Source organism: Thermobia domestica, chromosome 11 (assembly GCF_964235325.1).
Source record: "Thermobia domestica chromosome 11, izTheDome1.hap1.1, whole genome shotgun sequence".
Classification (NCBI taxonomy): domain Eukaryota; kingdom Metazoa; phylum Arthropoda; class Insecta; order Zygentoma; family Lepismatidae; genus Thermobia; species Thermobia domestica.
Window position 1 is genome coordinate 76,760,582 of NC_137464.1, and position 22,994 is coordinate 76,783,575.

A 22,994-nucleotide genomic window follows, 5' to 3' on the forward strand; every position below is an offset into this window, starting at 1 on the left:
GGCACCTTGTATAGTGTCTATTGAATTGTCATTAACAAATGAAGGAAAAAGTATAAACTTGTGACTCTTATTGATACGTGTGAATTGCGAGCGGAGCGAGCAAGAAAATTTTGAACAAATTTTATTTATTTGCAGACCGATAACACTATTAATTTAATAGGGCGTCAATACTTACAGTCGTTTGCTCTTTTTCAACACTTTCTTACTTCTTGCTCGTTCGGCGTCCCCTTGCTATAAGCGCCCGGGTTGACCGCCTCGCTGTCCCCCCTAGCTACGTCTCTGAAACTAACAGAAAATAAACCAAAACTTGATTAAAGTTTACTGTGTACAAGACGAGTTACTTTCCTTTTCTAAGCTCAACTGTTAAACTTTTTTTTTTTTTCAAGGAAAGCAGATAAAGACTTTTGTAATTTATTTTCTGTAAAGTCCTTCAGCAAATAACTCTGTAATTAGTATTCAAAATAAACATAGAAACACAATTAGGAGAATCCTTAAAATTATGAACCTTTATATATTAAAAAAAGTAGATTTCTTTGTTATTTCTATGTCTGGTGTGTGAGGTCCCTGGACTTTGTCGTAGACAAACACCGTGAGTGTGGGTATTCTCGGAGTTTTCTCTTTTCCTCTCACGCTTTTCACTACGCCATTACCATACATCTCATTATCATCGTCTCCTTTTGCCTCAGTGCCTAATCGTGGGACGTTAAACTAAACAAAAATATTCCTCTATTTTAAAATTAGAACAAAATATATTGTCAGCTGAATTAGCTGAATTTCAAAGCAATTCTATCTTAGCATGAAGAGAAATTTGAATATTTCAATTGCAAGAATAATGCAAATGTTTCATTATATTAAAACAACCCTTACGCATTTTGAGCTACTACTACCGATGACTGAAAGAAAGGATTCTTCTAAAAGCATTGTTATTAGCATTTCAGAAGTTTATAATTGTGTATATTTACGTCACTTTGCGCCTAATAACGATCCTACTTGCGCCGATGAAAACAAATAAGAAATTTTGCATCTTTGCTTCACGTTTATTAGTTTTCCAGGTAAACTAATCTTAAACTAAAGTCTACAATTCTATTCATGTTTAACTTAACAATTACTTTTATTTGTTTAATTGTCTCAGACTGATGTATCCACATCATATATATATATATATATATATATATATATATATATATATATATATATATATATATATATATATATATATATATATATATATATATATATATATATATATATATATATATATATATATATATATATATATATATACTAGAGAACTTAATGCAACATACGTTACTATATGAATGCAAAATATAATTTGCAACCCTCCGAACACATCATTTTAATATTCTCTCATGAACTTTTAAACATTACTTTTCTGTCATATTATCCATTCTGTGTGTGTGTGTGTGTTGGGGCCGCGGTGGCTCAGTGGTAGAGCGTTCACCTCTGGTGCTAGGGGTCTCGGGTTCAAACCCTGCTCCCGCCAAGTGAACTTTGTGGTGGACAAACACCGTGTGCGTGGGTTTTCTCGGGGTTCTCCCGTTTCCTCCCACTTTCTTCATTCCACCATTTCATTCATTACTCATTATCACCGTCTCCTTTAGCCTAACCGGCATAACCGTGGGACGTAAAACTCAAAAATTTCATTTCATTTCATTTATCCATTCTGTGCGATGCTGCACTGTCACCAGAATAGCATCATAACATGGATTTGCATATACAGGGTGTTTGAAAACAACACCAACAACGTTTTTAAGGTGATTCCTGACACCAAAATAAGACAAAAAGTGTAGACCAACTTGGATGCACAAATGTTTCCTTTCGGAGTTATAGGCTGTCAAAAACATTAAAAAAGCAACTTTAAAAGTCCATAACTCGTAGACTATGGGACCTACCGCAGGCGGATCAAGACTTCACTTAGGAACTAGCATGTGCCCTATCCAAATATCTAAAGCGTTTTTCACAGTCCTTTGCACCTTTCAAAAACAAACCGCATAACTTGATGTATCCTGCGCGCACGACTATTTGCTGATTGGTGAAGAGGATATTGTTTCGTCTGTTTCCCGCAATATTTCTGTTGCAGCACGTGCATGTATTTCTGCTACTGCGATGTGCATTACTCGTCTCACTCTCACAGCATTGCCGTGATATAGGGCAAAATACCCAATACTATATAATGCCCCCTCGTTTAAGAGCAACTGAACATTGTTATTTTCCCCCAAACTGTAATTATAGATGAAATTACAATGAGTTATGTCAAATTATCAACTGAACGATAAAGAGATGGCGCTGGTATGTAACAGCAAGCATATTTATCATTATGGGAGATTATTTCTTTTTGATCTATTACCTAAATCATTATGCATATCCATGAAAAACAAATGGTACTTTTCCCCCTTAAGTTCAATTTATTGATGTGCTTTCTTACATTGTATAAGATGCGAATATACAAATACTAACTTCAGTACTACAAAGTAAGAAAATAAATATTCTATGGGAACACGAAAATTAGCTATTATAGGTCTTAATTTTCTTCAAGTGAATTGAACAACGTTGATATCGTTTGATAAAGTATTTGCTTTTCTTCTGCACTTACGGGTTTGCCATGTTTATGTTTAACAGAATAACTCGGAGCAGCAGGTAACCTGCTGGCTTCCTTAGGCGACATCTTTAAAGTATGGTGCGCACTTCCTGTGTTTTGTCATCTGTTGTAACAGTTTTCTCTTACAAATTCGATTTTGGTTCAAGATTTCGATCCCATATAGATACATACATTGAGTCGAAACCTAAATGTTGTTACTGTGCCTTAACAATACACTAATTACTATAATACATTGCATTTGTTGTGTACTATTTGCCCATGGAAGAATAAACTGTTATTAGTCTCATTTTCAATGTTGCTAACTCATAGTTATTTTTCAGTTTTCCACAAAGAATGGTTGTCAAACAGTTGTGTCATTTCATGAAAATGGGCCAAGAAAATGAAAAAGAGAAATCAAGTGAACTCGCTGTTCTTATTGAAGATAAGTTCCTTATAGTATTTCAGATCTTTGTTTGACCTTTCATTAGAGATGAGGAAATAGTCAATTAAAGAAAGAGAGAGAGGGGGGAGGGACAGAGAGAAGTTAAAGAGGATAAAAACCTGTTTTAGTGATTCATTACGAAGTAATATAAGGCTAATTTTTTCAGTTATAATTTGTATATCGCCTTTATAAAATGCAATAAGAATAAATGACCATTTAAAAAGATGCAAAAAACGAATATTCGGTGCCAGAAATGAAATAATGTACAAAGGAATCTTCAACATTTAAGAATTTAATAATATTGGATAGGAATGTTCATAACTTTTGAGTCTTATTTTTTTCTGGCTGCAGTGAAATTAAGAGGAGGTACTATGTGCATGTTAAATATTGTGTCTTTATTCCTATGTAGAATCTAAAAAGATTCTTGGAATTTGTTGAATAAGATGTCGATCTCTCATGACTGATATTAGTTTATGGTGTAACTTTTCTGTTAGATATCAAATGAAAGGATAAGTCACGAAGATTCAAAATATATTTTATAGGTATTTTATTACATATAACAAAGGAAATAAAATAATAAATTCTCTATTCAATAAATAAGTAAACTCAGTACTTTTAAAGTTCTTGCAGAATGAACAATTGCTTGTTCCAAACACTCGCTCGCCTGTAATGGAAACGTACAAGGAGCTCAATTTTGAAATAAAAAGAAATAAAATTTTTTGAGTTTTACATCCCATGATTATGCAGGCTAGGCTAAAGGAGACGGTGATGATGAAAACATGAATGAAATGTTGGAATGAAGAAAGTGGGAGGAAACTGAAGTACCCAGAGGAAACCCACGCACATGGTGTTTGTCTACCACAAGGTTCACTTGGCGTGAACTGGGATCGAACCTGGAAGCCCGTGTGCCAGAGGTGAACGCTCTATCACTGAGCCACCGCGGCCCCCCAAGAGCTCAATTTTGAATAGAAGTTGTGAGTACAACTGCACATGTTTCTAGATCTGATAATTAACTCCTGTGTGGCTATATGATCCGCGTACCTGTCGTCGGGCGGGAGACCCGGGTCCGTTTTCCGGAGGAAATTCATGTAGTTCGGATCACTCGTTCGGCTGTAGGTCCAAATCTTATAGAACCTTGTTGTTGAAGGGGACGTTGAAGGGGACGATAATCCATCCATTCAACCATAGATCTGCTAGTAGGAGCACTAAGTCATCATGTAATAGTGGCTCTGAATCCTAACATTTTAGGTAGATTCACAGCTAGAGGAAACGTTAGGAGCGGGGATAGTAAGTTTTAGCTGTAATTTACACTGGTAGAAGAAATTCAACGTTCTGCCCTTCTTTCTCTTGATGCGTGTCTGCGTTTATATAGTAGTTCAATGATTCAGGAGAGCAGTGCGTACGCCACTGCAAACGGGAGAAAATGGTTCCTGATTCTCTTATCACAAGCCCATGCAATTTTATTTTTAATCTCATTGTTTTCCCCCCTTCAGTTTGTTTATTCATTTCTTAGCACAAAATTGCATATAACATTTTTTGTTTAATTAGTTGGCAACATTTCTGCACTGCAGTCTGCATTGTTTACAAGGGGTGCAAAGCTTCGTGAAAATCAGATTAAGTTTCAGAATCCTGTGGTACTTCCGCAACAATCTTTGTAGAGGTAGTTGTTAAGTACCTCAATTTATCTGCCCGTAGCCAAACTCATTCTATAAAAATTATTGCTTGAGTACCTTCGGATTCTGAAACATATATTTTTGGATAGCGCACGTATTAGTTCCTAAGTGAAGTCCTGACCCGACTACGGTAGCTCCCATAGTTTTGGTTTGGAGCTATGGACATTTAAAGTTAATTTTTTATGTTTTCGGAAGGCTGTAACTCCGAAAGGAAGCATTTGTTCACCCAGGTTGGTCTATACTTTTTGTCTTAGCTTGGTGTCAGGAATCACCTCCCAAACGTTGTCGGTGTTGTTTTGAAACACCCTGTATATGGAGTAGACATTCGAAAATAGCTTTAACAAAACGTGAATTGTACTTTTCACTCAGGATATTGCTTTTGAGAATTACGCTCTATGATAAAATGATAAACTGCGTGGAAAATACGAAACTGGTAAAATCCAAGATCTAAACAGTTAGAAGCAGCATGTGTGTAACTGTTAGGAATGTCTGTGTCATCAGATACAACAGATATAAAATATACAACAGCTTGTTTTTACGTGTATATTATATAAATACCTACATACATAGATACATAAATAAGCATTCTTTTCCAGCAGAGTAAAAACTGCCAATTAATATTTGCAAGCGACATATAAATAAGTTCTTTTTTCTCGAAAAATACGTGGAAATTTGCTCCCAGCAGCTCAATATAATCCATCTACTGATATATATGAATCAGCTATCATAACCCGGAAGTCAGTACATATTTTAGCTCATTCCCTTAACTACTGCGCAAAATGAAACGTTACATATTATAAATATTGTACTATAAGATAGAGTAGTGTTTCAGCTACAGCACAAGGCACTGACTCATTTGGTTGTGTCTCCTGATATTCGAAAAATGTAACAAATAAAAGAAAATATTTGATTCGTTTTACAATGAGCACACAAGATGGCACTTGCTGTAAGATCTTACTAGAATTGCTCAGTTTTACGAAGTGTTTATTTGTATGTGTAAAGTATTTTAAAGTAACGATCTTCTCACGAAATAGATATTTTGTTTGATCGTTTTTAGTGTTATGTTTCATATTTTATTTACATATTAATTTACATTTAAGGAAATAGATTTTGAGACGAAACTTGCGCAGAACGCCATAATGCGTTGTTGCCAAATTTGTACGTTTACTGTAGTAGTCACAATAAAAAAATTCCTGGATTCTAGCGTTGCAGTTCGAGAAGCGGAACTGCGGTAAGAGTCGAAAACTAATTTCTCTAGTAGGTATCCAAGCAGAATTCCAGGATTACTTCCTTTATTATCTGGCATCAGTAAACACTGGACACTATCTGGCAACGCCACACTATTTAAGCATAGCACTAGGAATAACTAGTGATCCACCTTAATTGGGTTTCTCATTAACCATATTATGTACTGTCAACTTGCTTGCGTCATAATGAAGAGCTTGACGCAGATATACTTCAGCGTATCAGTTTTATCTTAAGGTGCATATAGCATCTCGTATAGCATCAATTTTAGGTTTATAAACAAATTCGTTTTTCTGGATTCCTATCGATAAGGTTTCAGATTGACCTACATCACTTTGTTTAGCTTAATGAGAGCTAGATTGTTATATCTTTGGGTCATTTTTTCGTTAAACGTTAATAATGTTCTAGAATTTCACATATCAAAAAAAAAAGATCGATTTACTATCAAGATTAATGAAGTGAATTAAATTGATTTTGAGTTTAACTTCCTGTTCAGCAGCGAGGCTATATGAGATGTGGACCTATTGATTAACGCGGAATCCGAACCACATAAGCTCACGCCAGGAATCGAACCCGGGTCTCCCACGCCATAGCCGCATACACTAACCGCTTAGCCACGAAGGAGCTCCATTAAGTCTAATGGAGAGAATTAGATGTGTATATACACATTTTACGGTATATGAAGAAAATAATTGCATTCTTCATTTAATTATCTTAATTTGGAAATAAGTCGTTAGTGTGCTATACTATCACATTATGCAAATGTCCTTGCTTTAAAATTACCCAAAGCATCAAACTCCATGAAGACCATGAAACTTCCTTACTAGGACAAACTACTTCAGTTAATGTGAAAAGAACTTAATCAAATATTAACAACCTTAAACAGTCAAAATTAGTAATTAGAAAGACCAATCGCATGTCTCAAATTGATGATTGCTTCTGTGATTAGGCCCTGTCGTATGTATAATGATGGTTCACTGCCTAATGCGCAAGTATTGATTATCTTGTTTCATAAAACTTCGTTAGCGGCCACGTGAATTATTCACAAATCCATGGTTCCAGATGATTTTGAGTTAATTCAGTTGTAGGAGCATTCGTCAGGTAAGTTCAACATCCACAACGAGGTATAACTAGGTAGTTTTCTTTTTGACTTTCACTAACTCAAGCATGAAATGAAATATCTGAGTATAAGAAGAAACAAACATTTATTTTATTAGTGGAATGCAACAATAAGAAATTAAGGAATTGCGAAAATATTCAGATGTTTCTTTTCTGTATTGACCTACGACGAACATCGCCAGAATTATTACAATAGAATGGTTCAAAAGTAACCTGTCTGTGTATAGACTTTGGAAAGGCATAAGCCGTCAAATTCAAATAATAGGGTTCGTAATTCATTAAGTATCAAGTATTGTATACGAAATTTAAAATACTTATATTATTATTAATAATAACAATAATAATATAATTATTTAAAAATATATCTAACAAAGCGTTGGAATCTCCATCCTCTAGCGGAACACTTGTATGTAGTAGGGGTGCGCATCCACAATTATTTCTTGGGAGAGAACCGAAGTTCGGGGTAGTCCATACTACAAGACACTAAGTACGTATATGTAGTATTGAACCGGTGTTATTTTAGACCTGTTAAAATGATAAGTAACTGTTAAATAGGGAAACCTATATTCTCGGAAACATGATAAAATTAGATTATTGTAATAAGGAAAGAAAGAGTACAAATGGATTAGGATTAGAATTAGATTTCTGGGCTTTCGGCATCTGTAGCCATGTTAGCCCGTCACAGATGTGAGGAAGGAAGGAGGAAGGAAGCGACCTGGGACCATTGTCAAGTACCATCCCGGCATTTGCTTGGTGTGAATGAAGAAAACCCAGGAAAAACTCACTCAGGATGGCTAGCCTGAAAAAGCTGTTACACTTTTCCCACCGAGTGTCCCCACCGGGAATCGAACCTAGGGCCGCTCGCACCGAACGCGAGAGTGTTAGCGACTACGCTACTCGAGCCCATAAGTACAAATGAAGTGTAAAATCAAAATCTTAAGGCAACATTAATAATTGCTTTAAAAAAAGTATGGTTTTATTAAGAAAGTGTACATTTTTTTATCGACTTACGAAGTTATTTTTGAGAGGGATCCGGACCCTGGTGCACCCCCAAATGGGTGAACTCCTGATATAAAGTAATGGTCGGCATGGGAATTAGTAACTGAAATAAAGTGAAAAATACATTAGTTGATCGTAGTTTAAAGTGTATGTTGCCCAATCAACAATTTACTCTCATTAATCCAAAAGTTCTCACTAAGCATTTCCAGTCACTTGCATTTCTTTTGTAGCAGTTACCGTTGGCAGTTAAGCTGGTTGACAAATGCTCGATAAAGGACCAATTACAACTTAAGACGAACGTTGGCATTTAGCTAGCCTACCGTTTCTTAGTGTTTGACCTATTACGTGTGCTGCTAGTCATTAAGGAGATAACCAATAAATTTCACCCCATTTTATATTTCGGTTTTCTTTCTTCACCTTGCTTTTTAGTTATTCCCTCCGCCTCCCCCAGATTTTCTTTACCACACACTTATATTTATATAAGTAATTTCATATTTATGTATATTAATTGAAACCAATGTAATCGAATTTCTACCATTCAACTGAAGCCGTATTTATGTGTTTATCTATTCCAATTAACTCTTAATTACTATGGTACAGTCACAAATTCCAATCGTCATTTGTTCCTCTCTAAGTTTAAATGTAAAAAAAAAATATTCGATTTTTTTTAATGGAACGTGGCGAATTTCTTTGAGGCTAACAAAACGTGTGTCTCCCTTTCGGGATTCAATTCAATCAAGAACAAGGAGTGAATTAACTACCTACACCGGTCCTACACCATCCATATCAATGTTATTTTTATGAATAGTTAGTCAAATTATACTCCTAATCCTGTAATCTGGTATTCCAAATGAAATTCTCACTTACAAAATAACAGAGGCCTCACTGAATCGTCCTACATTCTCTGTCCCTCTTTAAAAAAAAAAAAAAAAAAAAAAAAAAGAAAAAGAAAAAAGAAAAAGCAAGTTATAATTCTATTTTATTCGAACTTATTAAACAAATAACCACCTTCAGTGGAGTACAATAAATAGTACTTTACGAAACACAAACCAGTGAAATAAATTAATGTACGTGAACTTCGTCCCACCGAAATCGACGTTAAAAATGTAAAACTTGTGCCCAAATATAGTGCCCAATTAGTATTTTCGACCTACAATGTAGAAGAAAAGTGCTGACGGACAAGTGTCACAAATTGAAAAGGATTCTAGGGTTATTTTCGATAGAACAATAAAACATATGCAACAGGGAGGGTAGACCAAAAAAAAAAAATCTTGAAAAGACAATGATATAGGAGTCTAGAAAAACGAATAAGAGAGGTATGACGACTACATAGTTATTAGTCTCGGTAGCAAGTGGATGTGGAGAAGAACATTTTTTAAAAAGGAAGTTCACAGTGTACATTATGTAAGGACTATGGTTTGCTTTTTGAAAAACCAAATTCATTAATAGTCTAAATTTTACAAAGCTTAGGTCTTAATATTGTAACAGTACAGAATCCCATTAACAGTACAAAAGTACCATGCACGTTGTTGCTGTTATCACCCATTATGTCACAGGACTATCTTTTTTTAGGTACTGTTTTTCTATAGCGTTGAGATCATTGTGCAATGGGAAGTTGTTAATTTATTCGCATCTTAATAAAACACAATGTTCTTATGTTCAAAAATAAAAATACTGTAAGTATTATGTTTAAAAACAGTTTATTAAAGATATTTTTAAAAACTCATAAAAATGTAACATTTTCAATATTTTGACAAATTTTAGGCCCTATGCGCGACCGGAAGATATCAACTGATCTAAACCAAATTAAAATACAATGTTTTTAGGCTCTATTTGAAGACGTTAAAAACTATTACATTACGAAAACATTTAATTCAAAAATTAAAAAAAATAATAATCGCAAAAATGATTTTTTTCATATTTTGTCAAACTTTAGGGTCTATGCGCGACCGAAAGATGTCAACCGATTTTGATAATTTTTTTTATTTTTCGTTGTCTATATAATTCGCAACTTTTCCGCGCTATTACAACTTCGAAATAAAAAAATGAGTTTTTCGGCCCACCCTATTATCTAGTGCGTGTGACTATGAACAAAAATTTAATCTCGTTGTCACATTAGTGATACAGTATTCGGGATGGTGTCAATGAGGAGCTCTGGGTACAGGTATTAAGAAAAGTGATGGTGGATATCTGGGTTGTGCGACTGGGGCGGGGGGAAAGGGTGTTTCAATATGGCCGCCGTAGCGGAAGTTTTTCACACAAATTATAGAGGAAAAGGTGCAAATATGGGCTACCACTTTTTGACTGCAAATAACTCGTAGATACATGGAAGTCGAGTAAATTTAATTACTGCAATAAAGACTATGCGACATTTCCTACACAATATATTAAGAAAATTGAAAATAACAAATCACTAGTATTGTACATTTATATTTTTCTGACACTCTACGAAATCACGGTTCAAGAAATTGTGGTGCAAATATGGGCTACCAGTACAAAAAACATACTAATATGAAAAAAAGTGGTACAAAAGATCACAATACTACCAAATGTAAGTCTATACACTTAGAGACAATAGTCACACACACACTCGTCGTGTTCAGCACCTGCGCATTCATTATGTGCCCATATGTGACACTTAATGCACTGAACCTAGAGTTCCCCGTGTGTATCCGCTGAAAAGTTGCCGCGACAGAAAATGCAGGGCACATCTTCATCTGTAGGTTTCTGCACGCCAACAAGCAGATCTAACTCCACGTCACTGTCACTGTCGTCAAACAAAGTTGCTACAGACTTTGTGGATGATTCCCCATAGTCCAGTCTTCTAGCAGAGGTTGATTGCTTCGTTGCAGAGCCTGTCATTTCTATTTTCTTGCCTTTTTTGCGTGTTTTGCAGTTGATATCGTCAATTCATACAGGGACTGCCTACAGGGGGATCCAGTTATGAACGATTCAGCGCTACTCTTGCGACCTCTTTGGCTTGTCTTCTTCTTGATGGTGGGAGGAGGTGCATTTGAAATTGATGGACCAGCTGTGATGGACCTGCATGAGACTGTAAATCTGAAGTACTGCTTGGTGACGAGGACTGATTTTCTGTTGATGGCACGCTGCTTGTTGTCCCTGCATCAGTCTCCACAACAACAAAATCTTCGTCAGTGAAGATGCTCCTGTCAAATGGCATTATTCCTGTAACACGAAAACCATTTACTACTACGTCTGCTCTCTGCACTTTCAAAAAAGCTCTTCCGAAAGTCCCCATGATGTCATAAGGACTAAGAGGACCATTGGAATGAAGAAGGGCAGATCTGATCTCATTGCTGTAATGATGCTTGAGAGGATCCATAAAAGTTTGTCCAACGGTTGTAACTTTTGCGTACAATGGTGCGGCAATGATTTAAAAATAAATCTGTCCATGCTCTACCGGCTTCTTCTGATGTGAAAGGATGAGGCAAACCATTCACTACTGCTAATTGATACGCAAAACGTCTCAAATCTGTCACCGTGAAACCAAAGAAATGTGACTCCATAAACAGTAAATATTCCACCAACATCTTCTCAAGCTGCGCCCCTAAGACAGTCCGTCTTCCGAGTAGTTTCGACGCTGCTACTTCAGGAGAGAGAGATGTGTCCTTGCTAAGAGATTGTAATGTTGTGCGAGGTTAGTTAAACACTTGTGCAGTTTTTAGTGTCCACATTTTCTTTTCTCTGACAGCAGCAATTGCTTTCGCCATGTCTTCTTTATTCCATTGTTTCTGTTTATTCTGTGGCATATATCTCTGCTTGCTCCTTGGCATGCTATAAAATAAATCGTAAAGACTAATTAGAGTCTTGGCTCAACATGGTGCAAATATGGGCTGGTAGCCAATATTTGCACCAGGCAAGGTAGTCCATATTTACACCACCACACCACATCTCAATTTTATATTCCATATACCATTGTTGGTGTTATCTGCACCTAACTTACACAGTACCAACAATTCTAATATTTGAACTCAACAGACACACTCAGAAAAGGACGCCCCATACACTCATTTCCAAGTAAAAATATGAAACAAATATACCTGCGAAAGTTTTTGTTCCCTCAAGAAACAACAAAAATGCACTATCCACTCTGTACGAGGCTGTTTCACTCACAACTGCATCCTCTACCTGAGTAACCTCGTACCAGTAACTTGTCGCATTCTCACAAGAGTGCGTCACTTAACACGTCTTTAATTTGGATTGACAGTATTTACACCATAGCCGATATTTGCACCTCCTCCTCTATCATATTTCAGGAAGTAATGCTCCGATTTCAATAAAATTTGGGTCAAACTATAGGTTTTCAAGGTTGAAAAGAACATATTTTGTCATAAGAACTATGTATAACCATATCTAGTCTCCGTTTGACAACCGCACATAATGTTGAATATTTTTCTAACAGTTTTCTGTACAATCTCTGTACAGTTTGATTAACAGGTGGGGTGACGCGTTTGAAAATAGCACAATCTTGACAACGCTTGAGTTTGTGAAATAACCAAGATTTTAATTGAGGGATGTAGTAATTGGATACGAGCAACAAATAGATTTTAGAAATGCAGGATGTGTCAGTGAATGTTTATGGAATTCGTCAAATATCGCATCGCGAAGACTTTTAGGAGTACGCAACCAATGTTCGTCTTCGGAAATGGATTTCATGCGTTTATATAAAAATCCTTGTTTGTGAACAAACTCATTCTTGTAACGTTTATATTGGGGGTAGTTTGTGTCATTGGTGTGCACAATTTTCATTATTTTTCCGAAAAATCTTCACGTTGCAACGCTGCAATATCAACCGATTTATCGAGAGCAAATAGTTGAAGCATATGGGACGTTTCATTGGCCTCGTGGGTTGTCTCTGCCGTTAGCGGTAAGGGGTTTCTACTCATTTGGTCCGGGATTGAGTTCCGGACGTCCGAAATGTGTTGAATGTCAAAGTCGAAAGACATAATGAAAGAACGCCATCTTTGTAGTTTGGGTGTTAAATAAGTGGAAGATTTCATTGCTTGTACTGTACAGCAGTACTATCCGTAAAGATAGTGAAATGTTTCCCAATGAGATATTTGTAAAATTTCTTCAGCCGCATAAAATTCCATCTCATAGAATGGGGGTGTCGTTTTTCTTGGGGGGGGGGGGAAGCGAGAACTTCCATACATAATGGGTTCGTAGTCCTTTTCACCTACCTTACGTTGTAATAACACGCGACCACAGTCTATCAATGAACTGTCAACCACGACTGCGTGTTCGGTGTTGTTAGTTGAATAAATTTGGAAGAGAGGGGGTGAAGTCAACACTTGCTTCTTGCACTGGAGAGCTTTTTCTCTTTCATCCAAGCTTTTTCCAAATAGCTTTTGGATTTATTTTTAAGTGCTTCATACAACGGCGCAAGTTCAGTTGAAAAAAATTTTGAAAAAGGAGCGGAAGAAATTGACACTACTTAACTAGGAACGCAATTGTTTGGTAGTGGAAGGCCTAGGAATTTCTAAAATCGCCTTTAGTTTGTCCTTATCTGGTGAAATTGTGCCATCTTTAATATGAAAGCTTAAACACTTATTTTCAGTATCACCAAAAGTAGATTTGTCAAAATTAAAAAGTACAGAATATTTCTGTGCTGCTTGAAGGATTTTTTCGAAAACACTAAGCAATTTTGGGAAAGTTTTGCAGCCAACATAGACACCATCAACATATAGAGCATGCGAGTCTGAAGGCACTTCTTCAAAAAATTATCGTAAAACATTTGAAGAGGCATATTACGCGAAGTATACCGAAGTTTCGTACCGAAATCCTTAAGGGCAAGAATATTTGTTGTATAATTAATTTGACCACAATGATCTCGTAAGAAATCATTTCCAAGAAGAATGGGAAAATTTTGAAGTGGTATCAACCGAAATAAAATTGAATAAGATTTGTCGTTAAGATGGACATTTATGACAGCAGCGGAATCAAGCTGAATGGATTCCTTTGATACACCTTGTAAAAGAGTGGAAAGAGGAAATACTTTACAGTTTTTGGGTAATTTATTTACGGGATATCGACAGGTCTCAGCACCTGAATCGAATAGCAAAGAGACACACTTATTGTTTATGGAACCGTAGACTTAAGCTAATTTTCCAGTAAATTTCAAAGGTAACGCAATATTAATTACAGCATGATCGGTTGGATCTTCTCCATGCTCATTATGTGGCGGCAATGACTGTGAAGAGGTTGATGACAAAGTTATAGTCGTGTGGAATGCCGGAGGCGACTTAGTAGCGTGAGGAACGATCTGGCACACTACATGATCAGTTTGTGTACCAGTTGTGGAGGTCAGAGTATTAGGCGAAGAATCCGAAGTGAAAGGAGAAGGAAGACTCTTCTCAACACATTCTAGTTTTTTGGACGGTCATGTGCTAGATGAAGTGGGCAGAGGTGTGTCATAAAAGTTAGTTTAATAGAGTTTAATTAAATAATATACATTCTGTCTGACCTATAAAGAAAATCATTATATCAGCAAGGTGATTTGAAATAATACGCCAGGCATAAGATAAGCCTTGGGCTATATCACTTAGAACTGCCTTAAGAGTGAATCTATCATTTATCCATTGAATTCCATTACTGGCTACTTACATGTTTCGGCCTCGTCTTGGAAGTCAGCTTCTGGTCTTATGTTCATACCACACGATAATCACGCACTAATTATGGGCACTATGGATCACTAGATGCATCACTTCTTCCTCTTCCAAGCGTAGAGCAGCGATCAGATTGCAAGCACACAACAAACCTCTTTGTGTGGCTACGGAGTCGGGATCGAACTTTGAACCTCCAAGGATAGCATCAGTAGCCCACAGCAAACCTATTTGTGTGGCTTATAGAGCTGGATAGAATTGGCTTGAACTCAGGACCTCTCTCTTTCGAAATCGAGGCAGCCTGTTAATCAAGAATTCGTCGGTGAACGTGCAGTACCTTTGCCTACCATTCGAGAACGACCCCTGTGACCTGAAAACCCGAAGTTTACATACTGCTTACTGTTCTTGGTTTTCAGGTCATGAGCTATTTTCTGTAACGAAATTTTACTTAGGAAGTTAATTTTTAGCTTGTGTTCCGTGTCTTAATGTGGCCACGGAAACTTTTCCAACGGTTTCTTGTTGACTTGTGGGAAAACACAGGTTTATTTTGTTTAATATTAGAAGTAAAGTTTTTATAATTTTTTTCATTCTTCCAGTGCATATTGTCCTGATCCTAGGTGATCATTGCACAGGGGACTTTTGAGATACCCTGTATATTAGAAGTATGTCCAACACCTCATTTGAAAGGACACACAATGGTGAACAACTTTCATCAGGGATGTTGAGCCTCTAATTTTGTTACAAAGTCACATGATTACTCCGTTTGTTATTATGTCTGCCGTAGATGACCACCAACGGCGGCCATATTGGATTTAACGACTTTCTAGACTGAATATTCTTGAGGACTTTTTCAGGTTTGCTTAGAATGTGCTCGGCATCATTTTGGCACATGTTTCATTACTATTGCAATTTGTTCAAGGTAAAGTGTCTTTTTTACGTACGTTAACTGGACTAGCGTGTCCCTTGTTTAATTTTGATACTAGATTTTTCTTCTACTGAACTTTTGGAGAACTGCATAATTCTTAAAAAGATTTACTTTTTGTTTATCGTTCTGAATTTCCCGTAAATGTATTTTTTCTTGCTAAATTTGTATTTCTTGTAGGATAGTGCTTGTGATTCAGGTGGCGACGTAACAAAGGAAAAAATATGAAATCATAAATGGGAGAGGGTATCGTAATTCGATGAACAAATTAGAGTTTGGAATAAGGGACGTCAGGCAGATCTTCTTATGTCACCTTTTCACATTCTTTATACATCCTTTATGGGGCTTCATTTGTGTTAAGTGTGTGTAGAATGAACTGGAAAACTGTGATTAGTAACCTGGGAAAGACAGAAAATTAATTGATTCTGAAAAAATAAGTAGCAGTCCTGACCCTATATATAACCTGAGATTAGTGTCCCGATTTCTCGTTTACTGAATCTGGCAACCTTATCTCAAGAACCTCTGAATCATGATATGTAATCTAGATCTTGACTTCCTTCTACTTATTTGGTTAAGGCTAGCGAATATTCCTAACGATTTACGAGAAATGAAATGGATCTACAAGTTTCAGGTTGCGAGATAGCAATTTAATCTAACTCTTGACTTATTCATTTAGTGGAGGTTGAGGACTTTTCCTAACAATTTCTATGGCATAGTGTGAATTTACTGCTTCCGGGGACGAGACATCAATTTTACTAGACATTGTGAAAAATCATTTATAAAAGTGATTACGTAAGGGTTTTACGAAACTCCAGTGAAATCAAGTTTTAGCAATGAGTACCCTGAAATTAGAACTTTGCATATCTTCAAATAATTTCCATAAATCTTCTGTCTTACCTTGCCAAGAATGAGTATTCCTGCTAGTTTTTTTTTTTTTTTTTTTTTTTTTTTTAACGAAAATAACCATTTGTGTTCGCATATCCTCTATTTTTAAGTCAATTATTTTAATCTAATAAAGTTGGTACGTTATTTCTTTATTAAAATACTCTTTTATTTAGAATAACAATTTTTTATTGGTCTTCAAAGAAACGTAACTATTACCGGTATGACTAATTTTAATTATTTTATACTTTTCCTCAAATTTGATTACAATTTCAATTTTTAACTAGGCCTCTCATATTTTGATAAGATGTAATGATAATAAAAATAATGTAAAATTCTTTACAGACTTGAATTTTGGTTGAAAAGAGCCAATTGCCATGAGTGAAATACCTACCATTACTTTGCATACGGGTCACAAAATGCCAGCACTAGGACTTGGAACTTTTCTTGTAAGTTGACAATATATTAAGTAAGGCACTGTTGAGGTAAATTTTATAAAGCACTTAACTTTCTATGTACGCTCACGCCCAGAAGTTAAGGGATTTGCTTGATTTTCGAAACCCCGAGACCCATGTCATTTTGTGAATGCCAAAAGTACAATGTTATACCTGACAAAAATACGGTAAATTATAACCACGCCCTCAGGTGCCCTCTAGGAGTGTGATTGATACGACGAGTGGTACTCCCATGCGCAAAAAAAATTGCGCGTATACTGTAACTCAAGATTTTTCGCATTTATTCCATTTTCCTTACGTTTATGGGTAAAATTCAGTTATTAGTATGTGGAGATAATAGAAAGCAATCCATCTAAGGAGATATTTCCAAAAAATATAATAAAATAATAAAAATATAAGCAAAAAACAAAATTATGCTCGGTTTTGTGTATACTGGCAACGATGATTTCTAGGGATTTTTTCAGTAGCAGATCACAATTGCGGAGGGAATTCAGTAGGGGAATCGAGGAGTTGGATCAAGGAACTCGATAGCGGACTATAATGTTGCATTTATTGGTTAAAACCTAGTGTGTAGATTGCCTGCCAAATATAAATTAGCTTCTGTAACTAAGATGTCGTACGAAAATATAGAATTAAACAGAAAAACTCTTATCTTAAGGTTCGAAGCGATACGCACCATGGTTATGAAGATTATTTCTTTAAAAAAAGAGCCAACACAACGTAGCCTCCGTGGTGAGGTGGGTAGTGTGGCGGAATCGTAGTTATTTTATTATTTTGACACCACATCGAATCCCATCCCATCCCATCCCATTTCTTTTTCTTTCTTTCTTTCTTTTTTTTTTTTGACAAAACATTATAATTTTCATGTTAATAAGAACCGAAGCAATATAATAAGGACAACTTACTGATATTTTGCTGTAATGACGTATTTATCCAGGATTAGAAAACTATTGTTAATAGCTATTGTTTTCTGTTCATGCTGTTGTATAGTTTCTCTCATCCTGTTTTCTTGGGGGAAAAAACAATTTTGTCTCCAACGAAGTGTGAAGATATATACGGACAGAAAAAGACATCTTAGTACCAAACGTGATTTATAGTGATGAAGTGGACTAGTTTGCCATTATTAAAAAAAAAAAAAAAAAAAAAAAATGGAGTTGGCTTTTCTTTAGGTTTTAGCTAAAAAAAAAAATATTTTTTTCTTCATAAGACTATACTTTATGAGGCAAGGTGTGTGATCATACCCACAAATTTAGCTAGGGAGTGATAGATAATTGTTTATACAAACATTTTACAGGTTTAGTTGCGTGAAACACCAATACACCATGGTCTCGCTTATCCGACTATCCTTTGTTCCACATACCATATGATCCGATATATCATTGCAAATAGCACCAATCGGCAAGAAGATCTCCAAGTTGTGGTCTTAATCTATTTTTCATGCTGTGGAGTCTATCGCCTAGCGCGCCCGTCTACACCTTGACTCATACGTCTATCATTCAGTGCAGACACGTATCCAGGTTTTCTATTCGGAGGGGGCCCAACACGAATCCTCATAAGCACGTAATTCTAATGTTTTTAAATATCAATAATAATTAATAATAATAATAATAGTAATAATAATAATAATAATAATAATAATAATAATAATAATAATAATAATAATAATAATAATAATAATAATAATAATAATAATGCAACAGTTCTGTACCTCTCTTAAACTTTTTCGTACTTTTCATTTATAAACCGGTTTATTTTGGAAACTGCATTATAGCACAAACAAAATGAAACATATTTTCGAGAGAAATGTAACTAAAGAAAACTGTCTGCTACGTATATCACATAACAAAAATAGCAAGAAGACATGGAGTGTATCGTTCTAATATATTATAGTTAAAAAAAGAACGGAAACGAAATGTTAATTCTATTTAAGACTGTTCTTTAATTCCACCTGGTCAGTGGCGTATTTACGATTTTGTTTCGGGAGGTGCTTTGCTAACTTTCGGGGGGGGGGGGGCTTTGCCTGGAAATGTGAAAATTCTGCAAGATATTTCATTTACTTTACTATACTAAGTAAGATTTCGTGGGGGGCTTAAGCCCGAAAGCCACCCCCTAAATACGCCACTGCACCTGGCATAATGACATTATGGTATGTTCTTAGAATTATAACAAGACAACAGCACATTGCCCAAAATTTGGACACTGACTACTAGGAAACTGATATAAAAGAACCTCAAAAGGGTAAAGGCAAGTTTATTAAAAAGTGCTTGAGTTTCGGAGAGAGACATCTCTCAGGCCCTCACGCTGGATACGTCCCTGATTCAGTGCAGTGCAGTTATTTGTTATAAAACATTATTATTAGATGCGTAATATGTAAAATTATATCATAAGTTTTACTTTTAATAGGTCTTTTCTTAACACATTCATATTATCCAGCGTTCTGCCAGCCTGTTTATGTCGGATAAGCGAAACTCTACTGTATTTCCAAAGCTAGCATATACATGAACTAGAATTGTATCGTCCTAGAACAGACAATAGTCTGAAATGCTTATATTAAAAGGCTGGAATAAAAAAAAAACATAAGTACTGTTTTGGAAGCGTGAGAACAAATTAAAAACAATTCAATATATTTCCTAGGTATCAGATTATCATCTTATTATGTCTATGTGTATTCTTTTTTAAACATATTTTTAAAAGTTATACCATTCGCAATATTCCTAAGGAAATCTAAAGAAAAACTTCTTGTGCCTCTTATGGCAAAGCGGCTTAAGTGCATGGTCCGAAACCGATTCCCACGTTAAGGTATAGATAAAGTTCCCGTACTTCAAAAATGTAAATCCGGGACGCTACTAAATTACGAGAATCTTTGAAATGCTTAAAACTGAAAGAAGTGTTGAATACTAATTTACTTTCCTCCATTAGATAGAGTTGTTCAAGTATTACGTTATCACATTTTTATTCATTTCACTAGATCTTCCAAGGACGCCAATTTCTCTGTAAATTGAGGGGGGGGGGATTCAAATGCAGAAGAGATATATATATGAAGATTTTAAGACAAATTACACTCAAATAATGCCAAATATTGTATATTCATAAATACAAAGGAGGCCTACATGAGCTTTGAGCGGGCCCGGCCCCCCAGGATCGGCGCCCTTGCCTTCTTCCTAGTTAAGCAAACGTAAGCAGATGATTTACTCCCTCCCCCTGGTAAGCAAAAAAAAAAAAAATTTCCCTCAAGATCTGTTGTGTTTCGTGAAATAACAGCAGGAATTTCCTGATTACTTAACCATCTAAATGAATGTTTTCACTTAGAGCCATACAATCGATTCGCGTTGCCTAGGACTAAAATAAATTAAGGGTCAATAATGAAGATGAGACTTCCATATCAAACATGAAGAGACATGTGGATCGGAGATCTTTCTTTGTTCCAACTTTGATTTTTTCAAATCCATGATGGGAAATTATATTATGAGTACAATTTTAGAAATTAATAGTATACAATCGTAAAAATATCTTACAAAACGATGGTTTATTGCAAAATACTTTGACTCAAAGAATAAATTACAAGTAATAAACTTGTTACTTTTCCTGAAGAGTCTAAGTCGTGAATGAGACGGAAGCTGTCGAGCGTAGTGCTTGGAACGATTGCCTCACTTGTTCTACCTTCCCGTGGCGCAGCCTTGATTCGACTTGATCCTAAACGGATTATTCAGAAGTCGAAGTCGGAAGATGTTTCCCATTTTTCCAAAACACTCTTGGTCGATAACAATCTGCCTCACTCGTGAGGGGACAATCCCATGCCGTAAGCGTCGGTGGACCATCGATAGGCAACTAGTGACATGTCCCCCAAAATTGGCGGTCCCGCAACCAAAAATTGGTCCCACTTCCGTTTTGAAAATTATACCACCACCGGCAGAGAAGCGACGGAACGCCAACGAACCACAAAATTATTCCCCTAAAATACGTTAAATCGCCTATATGCGTAATTTCTTTGCATCAAGATGAGTCTAAAAACATTTTTAAAAAAATAAAACGAAAGTACCCTGAGCTGGGCGTGAACCATCAACCTTAGGGTTACTAATTGCGTGTTCTCCCGAATTCGTCACGGAGGCGATTATGAAGACACAGCTTGTAGAGTGATAAATCGTTGAAGTCTTTTTAATATTTCTAATCAGAGTGCTTCTTTAACCGTGTATATTTGAAGACAACTGTTCGGAATCAAATCAAATGCACTCGTCATGTAATTTTATAACAAAATGGCAAGCGTCTATTTACTTTTTTCATAGTTCTTTCATATTCACTTGCTAGTGATCGGCGACAGTTGCCAACTAAATTCATACAATTATACGCACCCACCTCAAGATTTTTCACTTCATGATGTAAAGGCAGGAGTTACTCTTGACCCCCGGAGCTCAAATATTGTCCTTATAATAACAATTCGTCAGGGAAAAATAATATATAATAATAACCGCATGCACATGACTGGCGATAGTTCATGTTGGTCCCTTTACGATTCTCCGTGACAAATCAAACGAGCGCGGACCAAAATGAAGTCCTCGTTCTTACGTTGTGTTAACTTCAATACCCCCGATTCTAGATATCTGCTTCGACTCGACGAATCCCTGCCACTAGTGGCACGCTAGCGGCAATCCTTCGACGCGTCGCTATATCGACGATCGCCATTTACCGGCAAGTGAGCCACTAGGAGTTGGCGACGTTTACGGCATGGGGAAGCTAATAAACAAAAAAAAAAAAAAAAAAAAAAAAAAATCTAAAGCCTTATAAAAAAGTTTTCTGAAAAGTTATATCTAGCAAAATCATTTGTTGGTATTCCAGAACTGTGAATTCACCTTTATTCAAAATTTACTTCTATCGTAGTTTTGATATGAGAATGATATGTCTGAAACTAACACAGGTCATTAATACTTTTTTTTTTTTTTGCTTTACTCAGATTTAGCAGTTTTACTTAACAGTCAGTCAATTTGGATCTGTGATATCAGAGTTTTAGAGATTTCCTTATTTTTTTTCATTTCTAAAAAAGTTTGCAAATAACACCATTAACGTATCTCTTTCGATATTTCCATATGTAATAGCTTGGTCACTCCCAGTATATTTCAAACAATAAAATATTTACGGTGTCTTACTCCATTAATCCGAACTACATTTTATATCCAACAACTCTGTGCATTTTCCCTTAAATCTGCAAACTTTCTACTAGGTTAAAACTCAGTATTTCCTATTTTCTTCCTTTCTTGCTAAAACGAAAGTGTTCTTTAGACAACCTGGAATGATGACTCTATACTACATTATGTTGCATAGAGCATTTTATGTAGCATATCATTTGACAGTTGGACACTTTCTTTTTATATTGAAAGCAACAGGGATTAAGTCCTTCTACAATTATATGATAAGTAAACACATTCTTTTTAATTCGTGGAATTGTGCCAATGCACTAGGTTCAGAGAGTTTTTAATTTAAGATAATATTAATAATAATAATAATAATAATAATAATAATAATAATAATAATAATAATAATAATAATAATTATTATTATTATTATTATTATTATTATTATTATTATTATTATTATTATTTTATTATTGACTTAGGTTTTCCTGAATATTAAGCAATATTTCACAAAAAGCTGGTATTTTTAAACAAATGTGTTCGATATCAAGTTTTCATAAAAGTAGTCACTCTCTCCTATTAATAATTTCAGAGGGGCCGCGGTGGTTCAGTGATAAAGCGTTCACCTTTGGTGCATGGGATCCTTGGTTCGACCCCAGCTCGCACCAAGTGAATTTTGTGGTGGAGAAACACCATGTGCATGGGTTTTCTCGGGGTTCTCCCGTTTTCTCCCACTTTTTCATTCCACCATTGCATTCATTTCTCATCATCACCGTGTCCTTTAGCCTAGCCGGTATAACAGTGGGTCGTAAAACGTAAAGATTTGATTTCAAATAATTCCAACCCAAACAGTTGCAGGAAGTATGTCATTTCGAATAAAACAAACTACTCTATAAAATTCTGAGTATT

General features: G+C 35.7%; 1 protein-coding gene across 1 annotated transcript in view; it reads left to right on the forward strand.

The window, feature by feature from the left end:
* Positions 1-16,881: 16,881 nt before the first annotated feature.
* The window catches only part of LOC145665177 (aldo-keto reductase family 1 member C18-like), a 48,003-nt gene continuing 41,890 nt past the window's right edge, over positions 16,882-22,994 (forward strand). Inside the window, exon 1 of the mRNA XM_081732462.1 lies at positions 16,882-16,953. Coding sequence (XP_081588588.1) covers positions 16,882-16,953 — 72 coding nt within the window. The remainder of the gene's footprint in view (positions 16,954-22,994) is intronic.